The sequence below is a fragment of the Anas platyrhynchos genome, chromosome 9 (genome assembly GCF_047663525.1).
Source record: "Anas platyrhynchos isolate ZD024472 breed Pekin duck chromosome 9, IASCAAS_PekinDuck_T2T, whole genome shotgun sequence".
In the NCBI taxonomy this organism is placed as follows: Eukaryota; Metazoa; Chordata; class Aves; order Anseriformes; family Anatidae; genus Anas; species Anas platyrhynchos.
In genome coordinates, this window is record NC_092595.1 from 14,911,785 (window position 1) to 14,934,403 (window position 22,619).

At 47.1% G+C, this 22,619-nt stretch overlaps 2 protein-coding genes across 2 annotated transcripts; both read left to right on the forward strand.

Moving 5' to 3' along the window:
- The first annotated feature begins 2,820 nt into the window (after nt 1-2,820).
- On the forward strand, nt 2,821-12,779 carry ING5 (inhibitor of growth family member 5). The gene is made up of 8 exons (XM_072042301.1): nt 2,821-2,966; nt 3,053-3,124; nt 4,157-4,323; nt 5,717-5,828; nt 6,763-6,856; nt 7,822-7,957; nt 8,132-8,193; nt 9,393-12,779. Exons 1-8 carry the CDS (start codon nt 2,930-2,932, stop codon nt 9,433-9,435), a joined length of 723 nt encoding a protein of 240 aa, XP_071898402.1. The 5' UTR covers nt 2,821-2,929; the 3' UTR covers nt 9,436-12,779.
- Nucleotides 12,780-12,843: 64 nt separating this feature from the next.
- On the forward strand, nt 12,844-21,306 carry D2HGDH (D-2-hydroxyglutarate dehydrogenase). The gene is made up of 9 exons (XM_027464112.3): nt 12,844-13,309; nt 13,553-13,610; nt 14,398-14,537; nt 15,206-15,399; nt 16,308-16,476; nt 17,053-17,196; nt 17,656-17,798; nt 18,337-18,502; nt 19,794-21,306. Exons 1-9 carry the CDS (start codon nt 12,982-12,984, stop codon nt 20,051-20,053), a joined length of 1,602 nt encoding a protein of 533 aa, XP_027319913.3. The 5' UTR covers nt 12,844-12,981; the 3' UTR covers nt 20,054-21,306.
- The last annotated feature ends 1,313 nt before the right edge of the window (nt 21,307-22,619 follow it).

A 22,619-nucleotide genomic window follows, 5' to 3' on the forward strand; every position in this document is an offset into this window, starting at 1 on the left:
GCTGCGCAGCAACTCCTCGCCTCGCCTGGCCTCGCCTCGCTGCCAGGAGCTGCTGCCTCCACGCCTGGCGCTCACTAGAGACGCAAAGTCCCTCACAGCCTCGCCTGTGTCACTGGTGTCGTTGTGATCCCTCCGTGTCACTAGGAGACCACGGAATGGTGGATGATGCGGCAGGGCCCAGGAGCTCCCCCAGCCTCACAGACACCCCCTGGGCTTCCAAGCCCACGGTGCAGCCTCTTCATCCCCGTGAATGGCCGTGGTGGCTTGGCCTAGGCTGGCGGCCAGGTGCCCACCCAGCTGCTGTCTCGTTCCCTCCTCAGCGTGACAGGGAGAGAAAACACGAGGGAGAAACCCTCGTGGCTTGTGAGGAGGGCACAGGGAGATGGCTCACGGGCTGCTGGAGAAGCAGAGAAGTGAGAAACAAAGAAACAAAATGAAACAACAACAACAACACCTTTCCCCCACCCATCCTCTTCCACCTCTTCCCTGCTCCCCCGTGGTCTCCTCCACGGGCTGCAGCGTGGACCCCTGCTCCACTGTGGTACTCCATGGGCTGCAAGGCTGTTTCTCACTCCTTTCCCTCTCCCAGCTGCTCTGTAGACATGTTTGTTTTGTTTTGTTTTGTTTTGTTTTGTTTTTACCGTCTTTAACATGCTCTCACAGAGTCGCTGCTTGTTGGCTTGGCTCTGGCCAGCAGCGGGGCCCTTATCTAACATGGGGCAGCTTCTAGAGTCTTCTCACAGAAGCCACCCCTACGGCCCCCTGCTACCCAAACCTTGCCACAGAAACCCACTAGAGATGCGAGGCTGGGACACGAAGTAGCAACAATGTCACGTCCAGGCCCAGTCCTGCCCAGCCTCTTCATGAATGATCCGCAGGGCGGAGCAGGCCGTGCCCTCAGCAAGTCTGCTGCTGATCCAAGCTGGGAGGAGATAGGGATGCACCAGAGGGTGGTGCTGCCCTCCAGAAATGGCCTGGCAGGATCCTCCCGGAGTTGACGCCAGGGAAGCTTGAAGCTGAGGCCCTGGGGAGGAAAGCTGGAGGGCCCGAGGCTTGTTGGAGTTGCCCCAGCTGGAGGCCTGGGTCCAGTTCTGGGCTCCCCAGGACAGGAGAGCCATGGGCCTACTGGAGGGAGCGCAGTGAATGGCAGCCAAGCTGGTGGCAGGACTGGAGCATCTGTCCTCTGGGGAGAGCTGGAGAGAGCCGTGACTGCTCGTTGTGGAGAAGGCCTGGGGGGATCTGGCTGAAGGATCTCAATATGTGAAGAGAAGGTGCAAAGGAGATGGAGCCAGGCTCTTCTGGCTTCTTCTTTCTGCCACCCAAGGGTACTGAGAGAACTGGCAGAGGAGCTGGCCAAGCCCCTATCCATCATTTATCAGCAGTCCTGGCTATCGGGGGAGGTCCCAGCTGACGGGCGGCTAGCAAATGTGACGTCCATCTACAAGAAGGGCCGGAGGGCAGACCCGGGGAACTACAGGCCTGTCAGTTTGACCTCAGTACCAGGGAAGCTCATGGAGCAGATCCTCTTGAGAGTCATCATGCGGCACTTGCAGGGCAAGGAGGCTATCAGGCCCAGTCAGCATGGGTTTATGGAAGGCAGATCCTGCTTGACGAACCTGATCTCCTTCTATGACAAAGTGACGCGCTGGGTGGACGAGGGAAAGGCTGTGGATGTGGTCTACCTTGACTTCAGCAAGGCTTTTGACACCGTCTCCCACAGCATTCTCCTCAAGAAACTGGCTGCTCTTGGCTTGGACTGGCGCACGCTTCGTTGGGTTAGAAACTGGCAGGATAGCCGGGCCCAAAGAGTCGTGGTAAATGGAGTCAAGTCCAGTTGGAGGCCAGTCACTAGTGGCGTCCCCCAGGGCTCGGTGCTGGGGCCGGTCCTCTTTAATATCTTCATCAATGATCTGGACGAGGGCATTGAGTGCACCCTCAGTCAGTTTGCAGATGACACCAAGTTAGGTGCGTGTGTCGATCTGCTCGAGGGTAGGAAGGCTCTGCAGGAGGATCTGGATAGGCTGCACCGATGGGCTGAGGTCAACTGCATGAAGTTCAACAAGGCCAAGTGCCGGGTCCTGCACCTGGGGCGCAATAACCCCAAGCAGAGCTACAGGCTGGGAGAGGAGTGGTTGGAGAGCTGCCAGGCAGAGAAGGACCTGGGAGTGATGGTGGACAGTCGGCTGAATATGAGCCAGCAGTGTGCTCAGGTGGCCAAGAAGGCCAACGGCATCCTGGCTTGTATAAGAAGCAGGTCTAGGGTGTGGCCAGCAGGGCTAGGGAAGTGATTGTCCCCCTGTATTTGGCTCTGGTGGGGCTGCACCTCAAGTGCTGTGTTCAGTTTTGGGCCCCTCGCTACAAGAAGGACATGGAGGTGCTCGAAAGAGTACAGAGAAGGGCGACGAAGCTGGTGAGGGGCCTGGAGAACAAGTCCTACGAGGAGTGGCTGAGGGAGCTGGGCTTGTTCAGCCTGGAGAAGAGGAGGCTCAGGGGCGACCTTATTGCTCTCTACAGGTACCTTAAAGGAGGCTGTAGCGAGGTGGGGGTTGGCCTGTTCTCCCACGTGCCTGGTGACAGGACGAGGGGGAATGGGCTAAAGTTGCACCAGGGGAGTTTTAGGTTAGATGTTAGGAAGAACTTCTTTACTGAAAGGGTTGTGAGGCATTGGAACAGGCTGCCCAGGGAGGTGGTGGACTCACCATCCCTGGAGGTCTTTAAAAGACGTTTAGATGTGGAGCTTAGGGATATGGTTTAGTGGGAACTGTTAGCGTTAGGTCAGAGGTTGGACTCGATGATCTTGAGGTCTCTTCCGAGCTAGAAATCCTGTGATTCCGTGAAGCTGCAGAAAGAGGCGGGCAGTAGGAGAGGGGAACTCAATACGTGACGAGGTCGGGGCCGGCCGGCGGCGGGGCGGGGCGGGCGGCGCAAGATGGCGGCCGCCATGTACCTGGAGCACTACCTGGACAGTGAGCGCCGGGCGCGGGGGGCGGCGGGCGGTGGGGCCGTGGGGGGGGGGAGGCGCGGCGCTGAGGGGGCTCTGTGCTCGTTTCAGGCATCGAGAACCTGCCCTGCGAGCTGCAGCGCAACTTCCAGCTGATGCGGGAGCTCGACCAGCGCACGGAAGGTGCGTGAGGAGGCGGCGGGCGCTGGGGAGCCGCGGTGGGGTGAGGGGAAGGGGAAGGGGCGCAGGGGGGCTGCTGCCTGGGTTTGTTCGGCCCGGAGCCGAGCAGGGTGAGGGGAGGCCTCGGGGCAGCCTGCAGCTCCCTCCCGAGGGGCAGGCGCTGAGCTCTGCCCGCTGGGGACAGCGACGGGACCCGAGGGGACGGCATGGAGCTGGGACAGGGGAGGGTCGGAGGAGGTTGTCAGGGAAAGGGTCTGCACCCAGAGGTGGCCGGGCACCGGGTCAGGCTCCTCAGGGTCACAGCACCGAGCTGCTGGAGTTCAAGAAGCGTTTGGACGAGGCTTTGAGACACACGGTTTGGTTTTTGGGTGTCCTGTATGCATCCAGGAGTGGGACTCGGTCATCTGTGTGGGTCCCTTCCAACTCAGGAGGCTCCCTGTTTCCCTCAGCCAGTCTCATGCTGGTTCTCTGTGAGCCCTACAGCTCACTGGGCACGGGGCTTCATTTTCAGCTTGCTAATTTGTAGTTATGTATAATTGTGGTCACTGTACCTGATTGCCCCTCAGACATCCTTGCTGTCAGACATACTTATATTCACGTCTACTGAATTGTAGATTGCTGCATGCCTTTAAGACTTGTTTTCCTTCTTTTTTTTGAGGTTTCTGTTGACATGTGATTATACACTAGTGATTTTCAATTTGAGACATTAAAATAGATTCATGCAGCAAATACAGTATTCTTCATACGGAAAGAGAGGTTGAAGTTTGTGAACGTATTGATTCAGTTTCTGGTCTTAACTGAGCCCCTCCTCTGAACAGCAAAAGACTTGAGAAACCAGCACTATACCACAGGTGTTGAAGACAGTATGCCTTTAAATTAATCTTTAATAAAAAAAGGTAAATGCATTAAAGAATTAAGGCAAGTCCAAAAGCTCTCAGGAGGGGTCTTCTAAATACTAGAGAGAGGTAGAAGGTAAAAATACTTCCTTTGGAAGATGGCTTTCTCACGTATGTGTACTGTGTCTCTGCTTTTCAGATAAGAAAGCAGAAATTGACAGTCTTGCAGCAGAATACATTGAATCCGTGAAGAACATGTTGCCCGAGGAGCGAGTGGAACACCTGAAAAAAATCCAGAGTGCCTACAGTAAATGTAAGGAGTACAGCGACGATAAAGTACAGCTGGCCATGCAGACGTACGAGATGGTGAGGACCAAAAACAGTGAGACTTGTAAATACATTCATAATCTGGACTGGGGCTGGTGACAGACTTGAGGTGCTCCTGCAGCATCTGTATGTCTCTTTCCTGGTGCATTTGCCTTTAATATCTTACTGAAGCAAAGTAAGATATTAGTTTAAAGTTTACTTTTCTTACTGTTATCCTCCCCCTCCAAAAGAAAAAAAGGCCTCCCCAGTGTTCCTGGGTTTAGTGTCAAGTAGCCTTCTCTACTGATTAAAGGCTGGAGATTGCTTTATCAGAAGTACACATCTGCTGTCTAATAATGACAGCATATTTACCCCACCCACTCCCCTTTCACCCACTAATTCATTTAGGGCTGGTCTTGATCATAAACAATGTTTTTTAGGTCAGCTTTAAAGCTGTATTGTGGAGGAGTTGAGGGAAATCTTTCCAGTTTCTTGGGTTTCCAGGTAACAGAGGCATGGAGACCGGTCAGCTCCGCTGTTTTGGCTGTATACTAGATGTCAAACTTGCAGTGAGAAAATATCTTTTCTTAAGATGCAGCTTTCCACTTTTCTGCTGTTCTACACCTGCTCCTGTCTGTTTTTCTGTCCCTTGAGTGATTCTTATCTCTATTTTATCCCATAGGTGCATCTTAAGCGAGGGGAATCCTTTTTATCTGTTCTTAGCATGTTTTATGCATCTTCTAGAGATGCTTTGGGTTCTAATTAAAAGTGATAGCTGCAGCTGGAGTACTTTTTATTGATGTCAAATACTGCAGGAAAGGAAATTATTTCACAGGGATTGAAAAGCATCCTAGATAAACACTACCTTCGTGCATAGGTACTGCAGCAACATGGTTTGGGGGTGAGGGAGGAGAGCCTTTGCTACATCTGTGTTCTGTGAGCCACATTGTTGTCACCAGGGTATTATGAGATACTTACATAATGTATACTGACTTGATATTGGAGGTGGCCTGTATTAGTTATTAAATTTCATTAAATAGCATGCTAGTGAAATACTAGAGAAAATAATGTATCTTTTAAATGGCCAGGAGAAAACAGTCTCTAAATATCTCTTGTCATTTTGTTTTGTTCTGCAAACCATTAGTCTAGTTGTTTTGACTCTCCTTTATGCCACCTTCCCCCATCCCCTTTTCCTTTATTTCTCTTTGCTTGCATTGGGATTAGGTTCTCTTGCTTTTAGCAAGCTTGCTTCAGCTGTTTTCTCTCTGTTTGCTTTAATTCCCTTTGCATGTACCATTTCCCTCTTTCCAGTTTGGTACACCTCTCACGCCTTGCCTTCAAGTGTTGCATTCCTGTTCATGCTGATAGCGGACAAGTTATTAGACCTTCCTGTTCTCGTTTTAGGAGTTGTTTTTTTAAAATAATTCAGTTTGTGGTTTCCTCTTCTGTGCAGGTGGATAAGCATATCCGCCGGCTGGATGCAGACTTGGCACGGTTTGAAGCAGATCTGAAAGATAAACTGGAAGGCAGCGACTTTGAAAACCCTGGAGCACGAAGCCTGAAAAGTGCGTAAATGTTGTGTGTTTGACAGCCTTTTCCAGCATGGAGCATATCGAACCAGAGAGGCTGAAATACAGAGTTTGGCTGTCATTTCAGGAGGCTACAGTGCTCTCCTGTACTTGTGAATTCTCTTCAGATATTTACAGTGTTGTGCTCGCCAATGAACAGGGGAAAGGAAAAAATCTAGTGCTGGAATCTAACCTGCTCTCTGTCCTTGTCAGAGCGCCCTGAGGTGGCGCAAAACTGAACTGATGTTTAGCCCATGGCTCCTACACCTCTTGAGTTTAACAGTTGGCTTCAGGCTTGTTCTATTACTGAGTAAGTTCTAAGATCTTTTGGAGAAGACATCTGCATATTTTCCTGCTTTTTACTGGATTTGGATATTAGTCAAGCTGAGAACAGCAGGGAAAATTAAGAGGTAAAGGAAGATGCCAATTTCTGTAACGTATACAGGAAATCTCCTATAACTATGGTGAAATTTGGTTACAGTTAACATCAACACAGCTTTATGCCTTTGAGCCATGAGATAAAGGGTAAGATGAGGAGTACAGACCTGTGGAGATAAAAGTTCAGTCAGTAGCTGAGTAACCAATTAACTGGCCAAATGTTTAAAAATATATTTATTATTTTTAAATCTGCATTACGTCATATCTGATCAAACATGATGCTGTTTAAATCTTGTGTGACACTATGCACTAACATTGCACTGCAGTGATTTAATTGCCAGAACTGCAAACACAGGAATTTGGCACTGAGTAGTACTTCTTGCAAGCTTGGCATGTTCGTGGCAGAAAAGTGTATGTATATTTCAGAATCGGTGTTTGCATTGAATTACATGTCATGGAAGGATTTCAAAACAAATGCACCAACAGTAAAATACCTGGGGATGTTTCTGTTATTTAAAGAAGCTGAAACAATGCAGCACATTTTTTTTTATAGAGGGACGGAGTCAGAAAGACAAAAGAGGCTCTCGTGGTCGAGGCAGGCGAACATCTGAAGAAGATACACCAAAGAAAAAGAAACTCAAAGGAGGGTAAGACACCCAGCTACAGTTCTGGTGACTTTGGCTTAACATTTCATGAATTTTCCCTAAACTCAGGTTACCTTTATGACTCTCCTGTCAGGATGTCTGTGGTGTTTAGGTTATTGTGGTCTTAACTATATTTCATTAGAGTCCTCTTTAGGACAAGTCAGATTTGTTAATTAACTCCTTGCTTGATGCGTGGAAACTCGGCGTGCTTGGAATGCCCTCTGTCTGGAAGGACAAGATCAGAGCCTGTGTTGCTGTTGGCAAGCTGGTAGAAAATAGCTTTGATTTTTGTCATGCGGCTATTTTTAAATGTTGCTTGCAGTATTCATTGCAAAGAAACACTTGCCTATTGGGACAAATACTGATGTTGTATTGCTGTTATGGAAATCTTGGGGAGTTTTTTGTGGTTATTTTCAAACAACTGTGTCATGAATAGTCTTGAATAGCATAATTCCATTTTGTGAGGCAAGGAAGAAAGCATGTCACCTCCATCCTGTGATTTTTAAACCCAATTAATTCTAATATCTTCAATTGGCTAAACGGAGGGGCAAGAAAAGAATGTATCTTCTATTATGTGTTACTGATGTGTCAGAGCAAGGGGGTTCCCTCATGCCTGGCAGAGAAAAAAGAATATATATTAAAAATGGACTGGGGAAAAAAGGGCAGATCATTCTGCCCTCCAAACAGAAGTGAGTTGTATGTTCATTTTGTTACTTTAGTCATGTCATCTAAAACTCATTCTCCTAATCTTTATAGGCGAGCTCATATTTTTGTGTTTGATCAAACCTGCTTTATGTTTTTAATTATTGGACAATATGTGAATGTGTAATTAAACTCTAAAGTGGGTTCAATGTGCTCTAAGGAAGATATTGTTAAAACAAATTTTCCCAAGAGGGATTTGGATCTTGGAAATGTATAGTTGTCCATAACTGAAAAGTGTTTTGTCCTCAAATTGTTCTTGTCTACAGCTCTGAGTTTGCTGATACCATCCTGTCAGTGCATCCCTCGGATGTCCTAGACATGCCAGTGGACCCCAACGAGCCCACCTACTGCTTGTGTCACCAGGTGTCCTATGGAGAAATGATCGGCTGTGACAACCCAGATGTAAGCACTTGGTTTGTTGTCAAAAGGTGCTCCGTGTCTTCTGAAATGATGATTGCAACATCATAGCACTGTGAAATCTGAGGGGGGTACTTGCTCAATTAGATCATCCAAAACAAACATAATGCTTATGAAACTCTGAGCATCTCTTCTGAGGATTTTTCCTTTGTTTTGCAGTGCCCAATTGAATGGTTCCACTTTGCTTGTGTGGATCTCACCACCAAACCAAAAGGGAAATGGTAAGAAGGACACACAGGCTTTTTACTCTTATCAAGCTCCGGTTTTCCTCAACAAGAATCACAAAAAGAATCAAAACTCTATTGTGACCCTTCCTGACGAAGGAACTTCGCTCTTGTCATCAGAGCTTTGCATCCTGTAGGGTTTGAGATTGCATTTTTGTGAAGGCAGAAGGGGAACTTTTTTATTGGGGGCTGCTTCCATGGGAATCTTAGTTGCCACAGATTTTGGTGGGAGCAAAACAAGGACCTGGCTGTATGTAAATTGTCATGGTAAGTAGAGCTGTTCATGAGCTTAGGCTTGTGGTAATACATAGATCTTAAATCTCACGTTTGCTGTATTGCTGTGCAACCGTTGTTGTGGTTAAGGTTGAGAAAATGATTCTTTTTTTTTTCCCACTTATGGGAAAAAAAGTGTTAGAATTGTATTTAGGTTTTGCTTACGTGCCCATCTTCAGAAGTCACGCTTGTTCTGTACTTTCTTTTTCAAAGGACAAAAGCTTTGTGTAATTGTTCTCTTTTGCAATTAAAATGCCACACTCCTCAGTTAGCATAAGAAAAGTGAATTTTCAAGAGGAAATGAAATTGCGCTACTGTATTAAGTGGGGACAAATAACATGACTAAAATGTTTATTTACAGAACACAGCGTGATGGGAATAACTGTAAGCGTGCAAGCGCATAGAGCAGTAGGTCACTGCATTCCAATCAGATACTGAAGTAAACTGGTGATAGCATGGAGTTGAAGTTTAATGGCTAGCCACTGAGTTAAATGTTGATTGTTTCAGTAAACAGGCTTTGAGACGTAAATATCTCTATTTGATGGGCTCCTGTCATCTATCTGTAAGAAGCTTATCAGAAACAAGCTGAAGTAGAACTGAACTGGAGTCACTGGAGGGAGGGAAGGAATGAACTGGAGGAAAATACCTTATTTTCTCTGTTACTTGGAGTAACTTTTGGGTGAATGAACTGGGGGAATCATGGCTGTGAGGGGCAGCTCTGGAAGTCTTTTCGTGCTGTTCACCAGAGTCTGCACAATTTTTTTTCCTGTTTGCCCATTTTCCCTATATGTCATGAATTTGTTGCTATTGGTTAAAATCACCACCACCCCTGCTCATTTCCAAATGATAGGAAGAGCTCTTGAGTGATATGTTGTTATCTTCAGGAACTAATTACTATCTTTTTTTTTTCCTTTTCCCTGTAGGTTTTGTCCACGTTGTGTTCAGGAAAGAAAGAAAAAGAAGTAAGGAGTAGAGGGGAATACATCCTCTGAGGCTAGAAGAGGTTTTTTTAATATATTCCTTCCTTCAAGTTGCAATATCATCATTTTGATTCTAAAACCTACCTTCTTCCTTTTTCTGATACGATATTTAATTGTCCAGTGGCCAGTTGTAATTCCTATTCTTTCATAAGAAAATGACTGTGGGAGGGAGGGAATCTGCCACAGGGATTTTATTTATGTTACTCTTGCACAACACTGTAATCAGTGTTACTAGGAAGTGTTAGGGCAGCCAGTAGCTGTAAGTCTGCTAGTTTATAGGAGCCTGTGAAACCACATAAGGCGTTGCAGGAACATGAGATAGCTGTAGCTTCATGGTGCATTGCCATCACTGAAGTCGTTCAGTTACCTGGAGCTTAGCATGGTAGAGAAAAAGGAATTGTCTCTATTGTAGCCTGCAGAAGAGGAATAGTTTTGGTGTGAAGTCCATTTGTTCTGCAGTTCTGTTGTACAGAGGAACAAGAAAGCTGGTCAGCTGTTTCCAATGTCTGTTTCCTCAAAGCCAAATACTGTGCTTAGTTTTGACAGGGTAGGGATGGGACGGAGATAAGACCGTATCTTCCCTTCTGGGGAATTTCTTCTGTCTAACTTTGCACTGCGCGCCGTTATTTTACTTGATCTTGCTTGCATTCACGTGAACCTTAAGAGAAGGAAAACATCTGCCTTCCTGCCTCCTATAAAAGGTTTGTCTCTTCTGGGACAAGAGCTTTAAATCTCACAGGAATTGTCCTGCAGTGTTTCTTAGTGACAGTAGTATTGAGAGAGTGAGTTACCGTTCCTGTCAGTTTTCATTTCTTTGGAAATTTAAGTACATTACTGTGAAGTTGAAACCTAGAGTATTGTTATAGAGGGTCTGATTTATTCATAAAAGAAGATGAAGGCCTTATTTTTATTTCTTGTGTATGTCTGTATTGCACCTCAGTAAATCAGGAAAACAAGCTTTAAGGGAATCCTCTGCAAGGATAACGTGTACATTCCTGTGATGGTGCGGCAAAGCTGAAAGAAAGGTGGCCATGAGGTAGCTTGGTGGAGGTTGTGGTGTTCTAATAGAATTTGCTATGAAGCTGTGTTATTGAAGAAGGCAATTCAGTAGGAATGTTATAAAATGACATCTTGCCTTGTTAGTAGGGGCATATTTGCCTGTTCTTGACTTCTTTAAGCTGCCTTTCAGATCTTGAATGTGAATCCTTGCTGTCATCACCGTGCCAGTTGCTGCAGCAGAAGGATGAGAAGGAAATCAGGAGTAGGAAAACTACAGTCTTTCTGTGTGTTTTTCGGCGATTTTTTTTTCCTCCTTTGAGTTATAGCAGATTCAGAAGTTGAGGGAAGAACAGAGATAAGTATTGTCTTTAGATATCTCCCGGATTTTTGGGCTTAATTGCCTACACAAAAATGTTGTGGGTAAAGGTTTTTCTGCTAGGGGAGGGAGAAAACACCAAAGGCCTGCAGCAGGACAGACCAGGGTTCATGAACTCTCCTGGCTGTGGTCTGTGATGGGTGTTTATGGCAGCTCTGTGCAGGGCTGTGTTACTTGGCATAGCACTGTGCAGAGCTCTTGGTGCAGACTGTTGGAAATGCTTCCAGATAAGCTTTTCTTCTGCTTTAAAAGCAATCTGAAGAAACAGTACAGAGGGGGGTGGGGAGGAAAAAAAAACAAAACACACACACAAACAACAACACTGTTCTAGTTGGACTTTAGCAACAGCTTGTGAAAGAACTTTGTTGTTGTTTTTGTTTGTTTGTTTTTTTCTTGCCCTGGCCCTCTTACTTGTGCTTTGCAGTGAAAGTAGAACACAGCTCTTGCCTGTTTTCTTTTCCTGCTTTGCTCTGCTGGGTTTTGTAGATGCTACAGGTACGTAAGGACTGTTGCAGCAGAAACATTTTGATACTGAGACAGGTTTTCTGTGAATGTTTTGATTTATTGCATCCCCTATGCAGAAAGACCTGTCTCCAGGGCCCTCTTGTTTGAAGTGTGATGTTGTACATGTCCGTATTAGGTTGCATCACTCCATGCTGTATATGAAGTTTCCATAGTTATGTTTACAAGACAATGTACGCTTCTCATTGTTGCCATTGTAAAAGCACCCCAAAACCACACAGATGAATTAGAAAGGGACTGAGGGGGAGAAGAAGCACAATCATGTAAGCCTGATTGTAGAAGTACAGTCAGCCCTCTTCTTTCTGCCTCTGTCTTGAGAGTAAATTTGCTTGTGATACCTCATGAGCCAGCCTGTAATTCAGTAACCAGTGGGTGAGACCTGTACCTCATTGATCTGCTACACTGGATTAATGTAAGAGTGTAACCGTGTCCTGAAGGCTAGTGGTGATGCTGTTTCACATCTTATTTTCCCCTTCCGTCCAATGGTATTGTCAATTTTTTTCCCCTTTTCCTAAGGCTTTAATAGTAGTGCTGTCACCATAGATTAAGCATTTGATTTGAAACAATCTCAAAGTTAGACTGCGCCTCTTTGGAGGTCTTGCTGGAAACACGCAAGTATGGGAATGTGCAGCTGTGGATGAATAAGAGCAAAGCTGGCTGCCCTAAACTCAGAAAAGATGGTCAGGTAGGACAGCGAATTTTTTTGTTAGTAAGTGCTTTCCTCGGCTCAGAAGGACAGATGTTTTCCATTTTAACCAGCAAAGCAAAAAAAAAAAAAAAAGTGCTAGAAGTTAGCATCAGTCTTCAAAAGGAAAGATGCTTCTTCACTAGGAATCACGAGCAGAGCTGAGGTGACCCACGCTCTTCTTTACGCTGGGACATCTCCAACGTGTCCGCCTGTCGCACCAACACCAGCAATAGACCGTCCTGTCGCCAACACACCAGCACAGAGCCTCCAGCTGCTGTCACGGGCTCAAGAGCACCTGTTGGCTGTTTACACCTGGGTTTAGAGATCTTTAGAGACTCTTGCAGATGGGAGTACCAGTAGCCTTCATTTTTGGTCACTAAAGAGTTGAAATCTTTCTCCTGAATTTTGAATGTACGGCGTTAAATATGCTTTAAGGAGAAGGATGAATGAGACTGTGATACTTAAAGGAATGTTCCACTAAAGATTGTCGAAGCACCTGCGTACACTGTGGTGTCCAGCTTTATCGCAGCTCATCCCAACTGGTGGTGACGCGACTTTAACCCGATTCTTCTATTTTTTTAAAGAATCCGACCTGTGTTCCCTTTGTAAATGGAAGAGACTATAAAGCTTTTTATTAAAAAAAGAAAAACGAGAATGTAAAGTAAAATCTATATCTGTATTTTTGGATCTTTGTCAGAGATGACGGCTATATTGATTTACAAATAAAGTATTTTTGGGAACAAGAGCTGTGCGGCTGCCTGGAGCTGGGCGGGCGCTAGGACCGCGGTGGGGGCCGGGCCATGGCCGCCTTCTGCCCCGTGAGGCGCTGAGGGGACCGCGGGCAGCGCTCGGGCCGGGCGGCTCCGGGGCCGGACAACCGCTCCCCGCCGCCTCAGGAGGCCTGAACCCGAGCGGGAGCCCGGTCTCCCCTCACCCCCGGGGCGGCCATGGCGTGGCTGCGCCCCCGCTGGCCCCGCTGCGCCGCGCTAAGATGGCGGCCGGGCGGCGCTGCCTGGGCGCCACAGCCGGGGAAGGCGCCCGGGGCGGCCCCGAGGGGACCGTGGCTTCCTCATGGCGGCCGCGGGCTCCGCACGGCCTCGCCTGGCCTCGGGGAGGTGCCGCTGACCAGCGAGCGGTACCGCGTGCGGCGCCTGCCCTTCTCCCGCCTCAGCCCCCAGGACGTGGCGTTCTTCCAGCGCCTGCTGCCGGGCAGAGCCCTGACGGAGCCGGCGGCGCTGGAGCCCTGTAACGTGGACTGGCTGCGGTCGGTCCGAGGTAAGGGGCCGCTCTTCAGAACTCAGGGAAACGTTTCCCGTTGTCCACACCGACAGCCAGGTCCGTGGGCAGGTGCGAAGCACTCCAAGGGAAGGCCCGCTGTTAAAAACGTTTGGTTTAAAATCATTAAAGTGTCTGCCTCAGGGAGGAGTGCTGCCATCTCCCACATCCCGTGCCACCTTGTCCTTTCCGATCTCCGTGCAGCAGGTGACATGCCACAGGCATCCCTTGCTTTTGTTGCAGGCTGTAGCACGCTGTTGCTGAAGCCGCAGACGACAGCGGAGGTGTCCCAGGTTCTCAGGTAACGCCTGCCTTTTGTGCAAAACTGTCACAATTTGGACATTTTACCAGCCCTCGACGTGAGCAGTTATGCTGAAGGGGCTCAGGGAGAGGCCCTCAGAAAAAGGGAAAAGAAACTTGTTGGGTCCAGTGAAGCAGTGGCAGCACTCAGACATCCAAGGGCAAGGGCAGGAAGCTGCTCATCTGCTCCTGGCTCTTACAACAAAAGTACAGAGCTTGGGACTTCCAAGTAGCTGCTGGTGCCGTGCAGCTTGTGCCATCCATTGCCCTTGAACTCTGGTGAGCTGGGAGAGGTTGTGCTGGGTGGCACTTCATGCGGGAGGGTGGAGCAGCTGAGGCAGAGATGCACGGACTTCATTGCCCACGGGACATTCTTTCCTGAGAGGAGGAGGAGGGTGGTAGTGTCTTAAGCTGCTGCCAGAGATCCTCTGTCAGAACCCCCTGGGGAAGCTTCTAGCAGAGACTGCTGAATAAATGTATGAACAGAGAGAGGTGTGCTTTCCAGACAGATACTGCATGGCAGATCTGGGGCTGTTCAAGGGGATGACCCCGAGTGTTCATTCCTTCGCACAGGGCTGGAGTGAGGGGAGAGAGGAGCTGTGCTTTCCCACATTTGCAATGAAACTGCCCCTCTTTATCCGTTTAGTCTTTAGATTGAGCACTGCTGAATTTTAAGGAGCATTGAGCACTCCCACAGCAGGACCTATTCACAGGGAAGTGAAACTTTTCTGATAGACTGGATTATGGCCTTCAGTGATGTAAGACTTGAGAAACCTGCTTCCTTCCAGGTACTGCTCGGAGAGGAACCTGGCAGTGAACCCGCAGGGAGGTAACACGGGCCTTGTCGGGGGCAGCGTTCCTGTCTTTGATGAGATCATTCTCTCCACCGTTCTCATGAACCGGATCATCAGCTTTGACACCGTGTCTGGTAAATATTGTAGGCACGTGGTGCACGGAAATGAGCCCCTGGCTTTAGCCTGGACATTCTTCTGGGAGCTGTAACTGCAGCATCGGCAGGGTTCAGCCCAGCAGCATCGTAAGGGGCATCAGATTTGTTTCCTCCAGATTCCTGGTGCTGATGTAATCATTAGTTGTTAACAGTAACAGATGTAATAAAACATCTGGTGGCGGAAAGAGGATGAAAGAGAGCAGAAAAGCATGTATATCCTGTTTGCTAAAGGAGAAACCCATCGGGGGGAGAACGGTGGTGGTAAAGGAGGCGTGTGAGAGCCACACTAACAGATAAGGGAGGAATGGGGAAAACTTGCAGGATGTTTGGGTTTGGAAAGTTAGGAACTAGGCTGCTTTGAGTATTTCAGTTGTTAAAGACAGCAAGAAGGGGAACACTGGGCAGAAATAGTCTTAATGTCACTGAATTTCATGTGTCCAGAGTTGGGCATGATCAGATGTTAAGACAATGGCAAAGCTCCCCTGGGATTGAGGGGTAGGACAATGCCCTGTAGCAAGCACAGGGTTCTTGCTAGTTCAAATTGAACCTCAGAAAGTTTTGGAGGAAGCAGTGGTTGCACCTGCTGATGCTTATCCTGCCTCTTCAGGAGCCCCTTCTTCCTGGGCATCAGCTTGTTTCTGTTCCAGGAATCCTCGTGTGCCAAGCTGGCTGCATCTTAGAGAGACTCAATGAGTACTTGGAGCAGCAGGGGTTTATCATGCCGCTTGACTTGGGAGCGAAAGGGAGCTGCCACATCGGCGGTAACGTGGCCACAAATGCTGGAGGCTTGCGGCTCCTGAGGTATGGCTCCCTCCGAGGGACCGTGCTAGGACTGGAAGTGGTAAGGCGAGGAGCCAGCAGCTCCCTCTGTGTTTGCACCTCTACCTGTCCCCTGCTTCCTGCTGTTGTAGCTCTTGGCTCTCTGCTACATAGACAAAAGCTCCTCTTCAGGCTCACGCTCCTCGCCGTTCCTTTTGGGAAGGGCCAACAAGTGCCTTCGTGCATGTAGCGTCTGGTACTGCTGCCAGAGCTTCCAGCTTCCTCCTCTGTCCTTACTGACAGAAGCTGTGCGGGATGATGTTCTTATCCAGAGAAACAAAAAGGAGGTAGGGAGAGGTTTGGTGGTCCCATTACCTGCATCAGGTTGGCTCCTCTGTGGAGTGGTGGGTCCCTGGAGCACTCTGCTAAGTCCATCCTGCCACGTGCTCTGTTGACAGCTCACCCAGCTTTCAATAGAGCCATCCACTTCGTGTTTTTTTTGACTGCTGGCTTTGTCCTAGAGTCCTTCCTGTTCCTCACCTTGCTTCTGCCTGTGCCTCTGTGTGTAAAGGCTGGCATTTGTGATTCTAGAAGTTTTATGGTGTTGGAGGGAGAGATCTAATAGAAAATAAATTGAACAATGGGGTCTAGGGCTGCAAAGAATGGCTGATCTTGTGCACCACTGGTGAGAAAAGTAGAACAAGCTCAGGCTTCTGTTATTTTAGAACATGTGTAAACAGCACCATTAAAAAAAAAAAAAAAAACAACCACAAAACAGAAGTAGGAAAGTTTGTGGGAAGATTCAGGTAGGATATAGAGGGTAAGAAGAACGGAGAGAGCTGGAAACAAGGAACAGTGACAAGACTGGGAACATCCTGCAGTTGGTATCTACTCATGAAGGCTGGCAGTAGCCTTTCACCAGGTTGGTAGTAGACAAGCTTTTTGCAGCACATTTCTGTGTAGGTGCATGACATCTCTGTGTCTTCACAGGTGCTGGCAGATGGCACAGTCCTGGACTGCTTGGCGTCTCTGCGCAAAGACAACACTGGCTATGATCTGAAGCAGCTTTTCATCGGATCTGAGGGGACCTTGGGAGTTATCACGGCTGTCTCCATACTCTGCCCTCAGAAGCCGAAGGCCGTGAATCTGGCATTCCTAGGTAGGAAGTGATATTAATGATTTCACACCTGGATTCCTAGGTGGGGAAGGGAACAGTAATTATGAGAAGAAAGCACAGGTCAGCCTGCTAGCTACTCAGCATGCTGGTAACAGATGTGGCCTGGAAAGCAGGGAGCTGAACTCCTGGGGTGAGGGGAAGGAAGAGTAGGCTCCAAGCCCTGACAAACCTGTGGAGTATGTGCAGTGGACCCTGGAATTTGCCTGGACTCTCATAATGGCCTTTAAATTCATCCTGGGTTGCCTTCTTGCCAGTGCTGAGAAGTGAGGGTTGGGTCAGACATTTTGCTGTGAACTGTCTTAGGATGTCGAGGAGGTCCTTGCCACAGCAAAGACCAGTTGCTCTCTCCTCCTGCTGTTCTGCTCTGACAACTGTCCCAGCTCAAACCATCAGAGGAACTAACAGGGATCGCATGGGATCCAAACCCACACAAGGTTTAGCTTTCCTAGAAATCGGAAAAGTGACTTGAAGCCTGATAGACTTTTTAAAACTTTCAACGAGGTTTTGAGGGGTTGCTTTTGTTTCTTACATGTATTTCTCTTTGTCATCTGTCTGAAGGGTGTCAGAATTTCTCTCAGGTTCTGGAAACCTTTACAACCTGCAGAGCCATGCTGGGAGAGATCCTGTCTGCCTATGAATTCATGGATGAGAAGTGCATGGAACTGGTTGAGAAACATCTCAAGCTATCCTGCCCAGTAAGAGGTACCAGAGCTGATAACTCTCTGTCTAAAGAAGAGATACAGATAGTGTCATTTGGGCTGCAGAAAGAGACATTATGCTGCTCGGGCATTTTTAGCCCAGTTTTACATCTGTATGTCAATGAGTGACTGTGTGTGTCCCTTAATTTTTGTACCCGGTGTTCAATTCCAAATACACTCGGTAAAAGTCTTTAAAGATACGACTTTTTAGTTCTACCAGTTCCCCCAAAACTGCTAGTTCTGTGAACAGCAGTGGCTAGATAGAGGATAGAACATGGAAGTGAAGCACCTTCCAGATAAGATTGCCACTTGAGCTGCACTCCTGTCTGGCACACGAGAATCTGGGCTGAAAAGAAACCTTATAAAACGTATTGGATTTGGGAAAAGATCCAGAATCTGCACTAAACTCCTGTGCTTACAGCACAGAAGAGCATCTGCTTATTTTATGCTTTTTCACTTTCAGACAGCCATTTTTATGTTTTAATTGAAACTTCGGGCTCTAACTCAACCCATGATGAAGAAAAATTGAACAGCTTCCTAGAACAGGCCATGACTTCTGGATTAGTCACTGATGGAACTGTGGCAACAGATGATAAGAAGATAAAGGTAAGTCATCATTTCCTCCTGCACAAATCCACTTAGAATGGTTCTGTCCTTGAAACTACATTTTTTGTAAGGGCGTGTTTGTCTTGTTTGATGTTTGAAATAAACATGACTGAATGACCTGGTAGCTTATTTGGGATATTGATTAAGAATGCTAAGAGAATAGTTCCTACTGCTGCCTCTTCCCTGAAGGCTGAGTGGCCTTATGGGAAGTTTTCAGTGAATGTTTTCTCTTTTAAAAACATCAGGTTAATAAATTATGTCTATCAGTAGGACTTAGGCAGCTTTGGAGAGAATGCCTGTGGCTGTGACACTTGTTCTTTTCTAGCTGGGGTACTGTCAAGCTTAAAGGGTCGGTGTATCACTTCACCATACAGTGCTGCCAAGAAAGCATTATTACTGTCTCCCATGAGGCACAGGATACCGAGGGAAATGTTGATGTTACATGCAAAGAATCAAAGTTTTCTTCACTCCGTGCCACAAAGCATCGAACACGAGAGGAACTTGGCTGATTGGGATTCCTTCGATCTTTTTTCATCAGATGCTGTGGAGCCTCCGGGAGAGGATCACAGAGGCTCTCACTCACGATGGCTGCGTTTACAAATACGACATCTCCCTGCCTGTGGGGAAGCTGTATGATCTCGTGACTGACATGAGGGCTCGGCTGGGCCAGAGTGCCAAAAATGTGGTGGGCTACGGCCACTTGGGTAAGTGCAGGTGCTGGGAAAGGGGGAACAGAGATGGTTTCTTCTGTGTGCTCCACATTTTGCTGTGCACTTCCTAGGAGCTCCTAAAAGTTGGTTTTAGGTTGCTGGGAGGCAAAGACTAAATAGCTGAGAGCTATCAGAGGAGGAGGATGTGTAAGGATGTGTAAGGATCTTCACTGCCTTCAGCCTGTTCCATATATTATTGTCAGGTGTGACTGGGCAGCGTAACCATTAGACACTCAGCAACTGTCAACTGGCTGTTTGTATCTTCTTGCTGTGTACTTTCTGTTTAATTATCTAGGTTATTTAATTGGACCATTGGTGTTATTAATGTACTTAGACACTTTTGGCAGATAATCACCTTCCTGTCCAAAGTCATTAGTCATATTGGCAATCAGTTATGTCTGAGCCATTAGCTTTTCAAATGAGAGTGATAAAATTAGTGCACAAAATTAGTGAACCATCCCTTCAGCTCGTACATTTGTCAGAATGCTTTGATTTTACATACTCCAGAGACAGGTAAGTTGTTAGCAAAGCTGTTCTGTTTCCAAACCCATACCCCCCAAAAAAGAACAGAACAACAAACAAACAAAAATGTTCCTCAGCGTGCTTGGTTTGAGATTATTTGAAAGACAAATTTTTGTAATAATGGCTGCACTTGGTAACTGTTGGCATTGAGGATTAAGCTGTGTACTATGAAGATTTGCTGAAGTGCAGGAAGAGGTTCCAGAGTGAGAATGAGTTTTGTTTTTTTTTTCTCTTTGTGTGTTTATAATACCCAGCTACTATGAGCTTAATTAAGTACCATCACACGCAACACCAACGGAGAAAGGAAATGCTCTGCTTTCTTTGTTTCTGTTGACACAGTGCCAAAGTGCCCTTAGAACACTGCACAAATATAATAGGGAGAGATGCAGTAATGAAGGACTGTACTGAAATTCAAGCATCGTTAGGCAGTACTGTTGGGGAAGTCTTCAGCATGCCATCTGAGTGCAGGGAGAATAATTAATGCAGCACCGTTGTTGGAATGTTAAAATCTTGGAAGTGGGAATTTGAGAGTTGCTTAACTTGAAACACTTCCTCAAAGATTGTACTAAAAAGATCCTATTTGAATTACTTGTGCATGTTTGAGGCCGCATGTTTGTTGACGGACTGTTCGCTTCCTTCTAGAAGGAAGTGTTCAGTGAATAAGAAAGGCACTGTTGTTTGAGTACAGGGATGAAACAGCAATGATTCTCCATTGCAGATCTACAGAGTTTTTCTTACTCACCTCTGCAATGTTTTCTTCCAGGAGATGGAAACTTGCACTTGAACATCACAGCAGAATCCTACAGCCATTCCCTGCTGGATGCCATTGAACCGTTCGTGTATGAGTGGACTGCAAGATATAATGGCAGTATCAGTGCCGAGCACGGACTGGGCTTCAAGAAAAAGCAGTTCATTCAGTACAGCAAACCCAGCGAGGCAATCTTTCTAATGCAGCGCTTCAAAGCCATGTTAGACCCCAAAGGGATCCTCAATCCATACAAGACACTGCCCTCCAGCTCCTGAAGCAACATGTTCTGAAAAGCAAGCAGATGCCATCATGAGAGGGCGACATCTCGATAACTGTCCTTTAACACCAAACTGAGAGATCAAGCAAGCATGTAGAATGCTCCTTGGCTTATTTTCTTAGTGTGATGGAACAAGTAAAGGAATGTGGTTCCTCTTTTCAGGTGTGTCTGCTCTTTCTGAAGAAGAGCACCTTACGGGTTCTCACTGTGTAGGCTTTCTGTTTAATCTGAACACTGAAACGAAACATACAGATTTTTTTTTAATCTTACCTGCTTTTTCTACCATGGGTATGATGTTTAGCATTGGCAGTAGAACACTTACTACTTACATATCTCAAGCTCTGGTGATCACTGTTTTTCTTTCTTTTCTGTTTTGTTTACTGCATGCATTCTGCAGCCAAACGGTGAGATCAAAAAAAGGCCGTTGACTTTCTCTATCATCTGCGTAATAACCTTATTGAGGTACAACTGTATCGGAAGTCACGCCTTGTAAATCCTGTATCAAGCACTTCTTTTCAGAAGGGAGGGACCTTTGGAGTTTTATATTGTCTTTATCTGAAATTAGCTGCCAAATTATGAAAGTAGAATTGTTTGTTAAAAACAGAACATATTTACCACCATTCTCACTTACCTTGCTGAGGTTGGTAGGGTGGAATCTGGGTTCACAGCATGTGGCTAGCACCAGAGCCAGATGGTAGCAGCAGTGCCCTTGCTAGTGCGTAGCATCTGGGGGTTCCTTACGGCATGAGACCTGCATGCACATGGGCTGAACATCAAGAGGCAGGCCTATGTGGGGAGGACTCAGAGATAACTGACAAGTGCCATTCACATCATTACGGCACAAAAGGCAGGAGGCAGAAGTGGCGTGACGTGCAAAATGACCATGCAGGGGCAGAGCGGTGTGGGCTGTAGATCTGGCCACGGGAGTGTGTTCTGTTGTTTGACTTAGTACAATGCAATCTCCCCTGTTTCAGGACAAACAGCTTTAAACCTTACATAGAATCAGTAAAAACTATTACTACTCACATAGAAGCGGTAAAAACTATTCATCAGGATTTTTGATTGTGATTACTCATGTTACTGTGAATATCTGTGAACTATTGTAACTTAAAAATTGATGTTAATACTGTCTCTAAGGAGTACTCTTCTAATAAAGATTTCTTCACATTTTGAAGCTCTTAGCATTATGTTAGAATTGTAATGAAACTGAGTTTTGATCCTGTTTTAATAAAAGAAACAATTCAAAAAAAAGCCATACGTTCATTCCCTGTGATAGTGGGTTTTCATTTCTTGTATATGTACAGTAAATACAGATTATTATAATTTGCTCAAAATCAGAACTTTCTGGTCTGTGCCTCTTGTAGCGACCCAGAGATTTTAAGCAGATATCTGTTCTAGCCAGAATCCCTTTGTCAAAATGTGTCTTTGCTCTAGGAGGTGTGGCTGGAATCCCAGCGGTGCTCTTTCAGATCCTGCAGAGCCCAGCACTGAGATGCCGAGGTCCTGGGCTGGCTTCTGGCTGCCTTTGCTCTTTCATCCTGACCAAGCACAGCACGGCTGCCTTGCAGCCCAAGGGCTGTGTCCCGCCACCTTCCCAGGACTGACTGGGTGGGTAAAGATCGGAAATCTCTCTTTATTGGGGTACTCAGAGTTTTCCTTCTGGTACCTTTCTACTCTGCGGTTCCTCTGGAAGCCCTGCTTTCCTTGGGAAGTCTTCAGCCCCTTCGAGAGGTGTTTATGCATGTTAAGGGAATTTGTCAGAAAATGCAAGGTCTTGGGAGTCAACTCCCATCACTGTTGATCTTATATTCTGGCTTTTCACTGGACAAGGTTGAAGAGAATTGAGGGAAAGTGGGAAAGTTTCTGCCAGATTATGCAGTGTGGTCCCTCCTAGGGGCTCAAGAGCTTGAGTGTGAATCCGTCCCCAGCAGAGTAAGGAGCTGATGCAGCTTTCCCCGAGCTGCGGGCCAGCAACTGCCCCTTTGCATAGAATGGTTCTTCCTCTGTCATCGGTGTCTGTCCTTCCCCTGTGTCTGCTCTGAGTGGCGTGAGATCGGTTCTGTTGCCTTTGGGTTGAGCTACAGCAGAATTTGCTGCTCTGATCTTCAGCACGGCAGTTGCACTTTGTCTTTTGGGAGCTCCTTGTGTCTGGATGCAAGCCCAAGGACACGCTGGGTGCCTGCATCAGAGCAAATCTCACAAGTGGCCCTCTTAAAGCCTTGGCTAGAGTCCCAACCCGGAGCCACCTTCCTCTACAGCTTCAGCTTAAGGAATCGGTTTAGACACGTTTCGTGTCCTGTTTGCCTCCATGGCGCTGTGTGTGGGTGTTTCAGCTTTCTTCCCACTGGTTTGCTCTGAGTTAGTAGTGAAGTGCCATCGGCCAGAGGAGGAGGCATCTCCTTTGGGGTGTACAAGTGAAGCCTCGGGGGCACAGGAGGCACACCACACCACCATCTCCAGGTGAAAACGTTGCCCTTCCTCACTCATTTTGATCCAACATGCTTGAAAAAACCCACACTAGTGCCAGGCTGCGGGTTCTCTAGCGATGCCACCGCCAGACTGTC

Bases quoted from the DNA above. Each gene is read 5' to 3' on its own strand.
- D2HGDH (XM_027464112.3), top strand. From the start codon at position 12,982: ATGGCGTGGCTGCGCCCCCGCTGGCCCCGCTGCGCCGCGCTAAGATGG. The intron at 13,611-14,397 runs GTAACGCCTGCC...GCTTCCTTCCAG, and splicing joins GAGGTGTCCCAGGTTCTCAG to GTACTGCTCGGAGAGGAACC. The intron at 18,503-19,793 runs GTAAGTGCAGGT...GTTTTCTTCCAG, and splicing joins GGTGGGCTACGGCCACTTGG to GAGATGGAAACTTGCACTTG.
- ING5 (XM_072042301.1), top strand. From the start codon at position 2,930: ATGGCGGCCGCCATGTACCTGGAGCACTACCTGGACA. The intron at 3,125-4,156 runs GTGCGTGAGGAG...TCTGCTTTTCAG, and splicing joins GCTCGACCAGCGCACGGAAG to ATAAGAAAGCAGAAATTGAC. The intron at 5,829-6,762 runs GTGCGTAAATGT...TTTTTTTTATAG, and splicing joins TGGAGCACGAAGCCTGAAAA to AGGGACGGAGTCAGAAAGAC.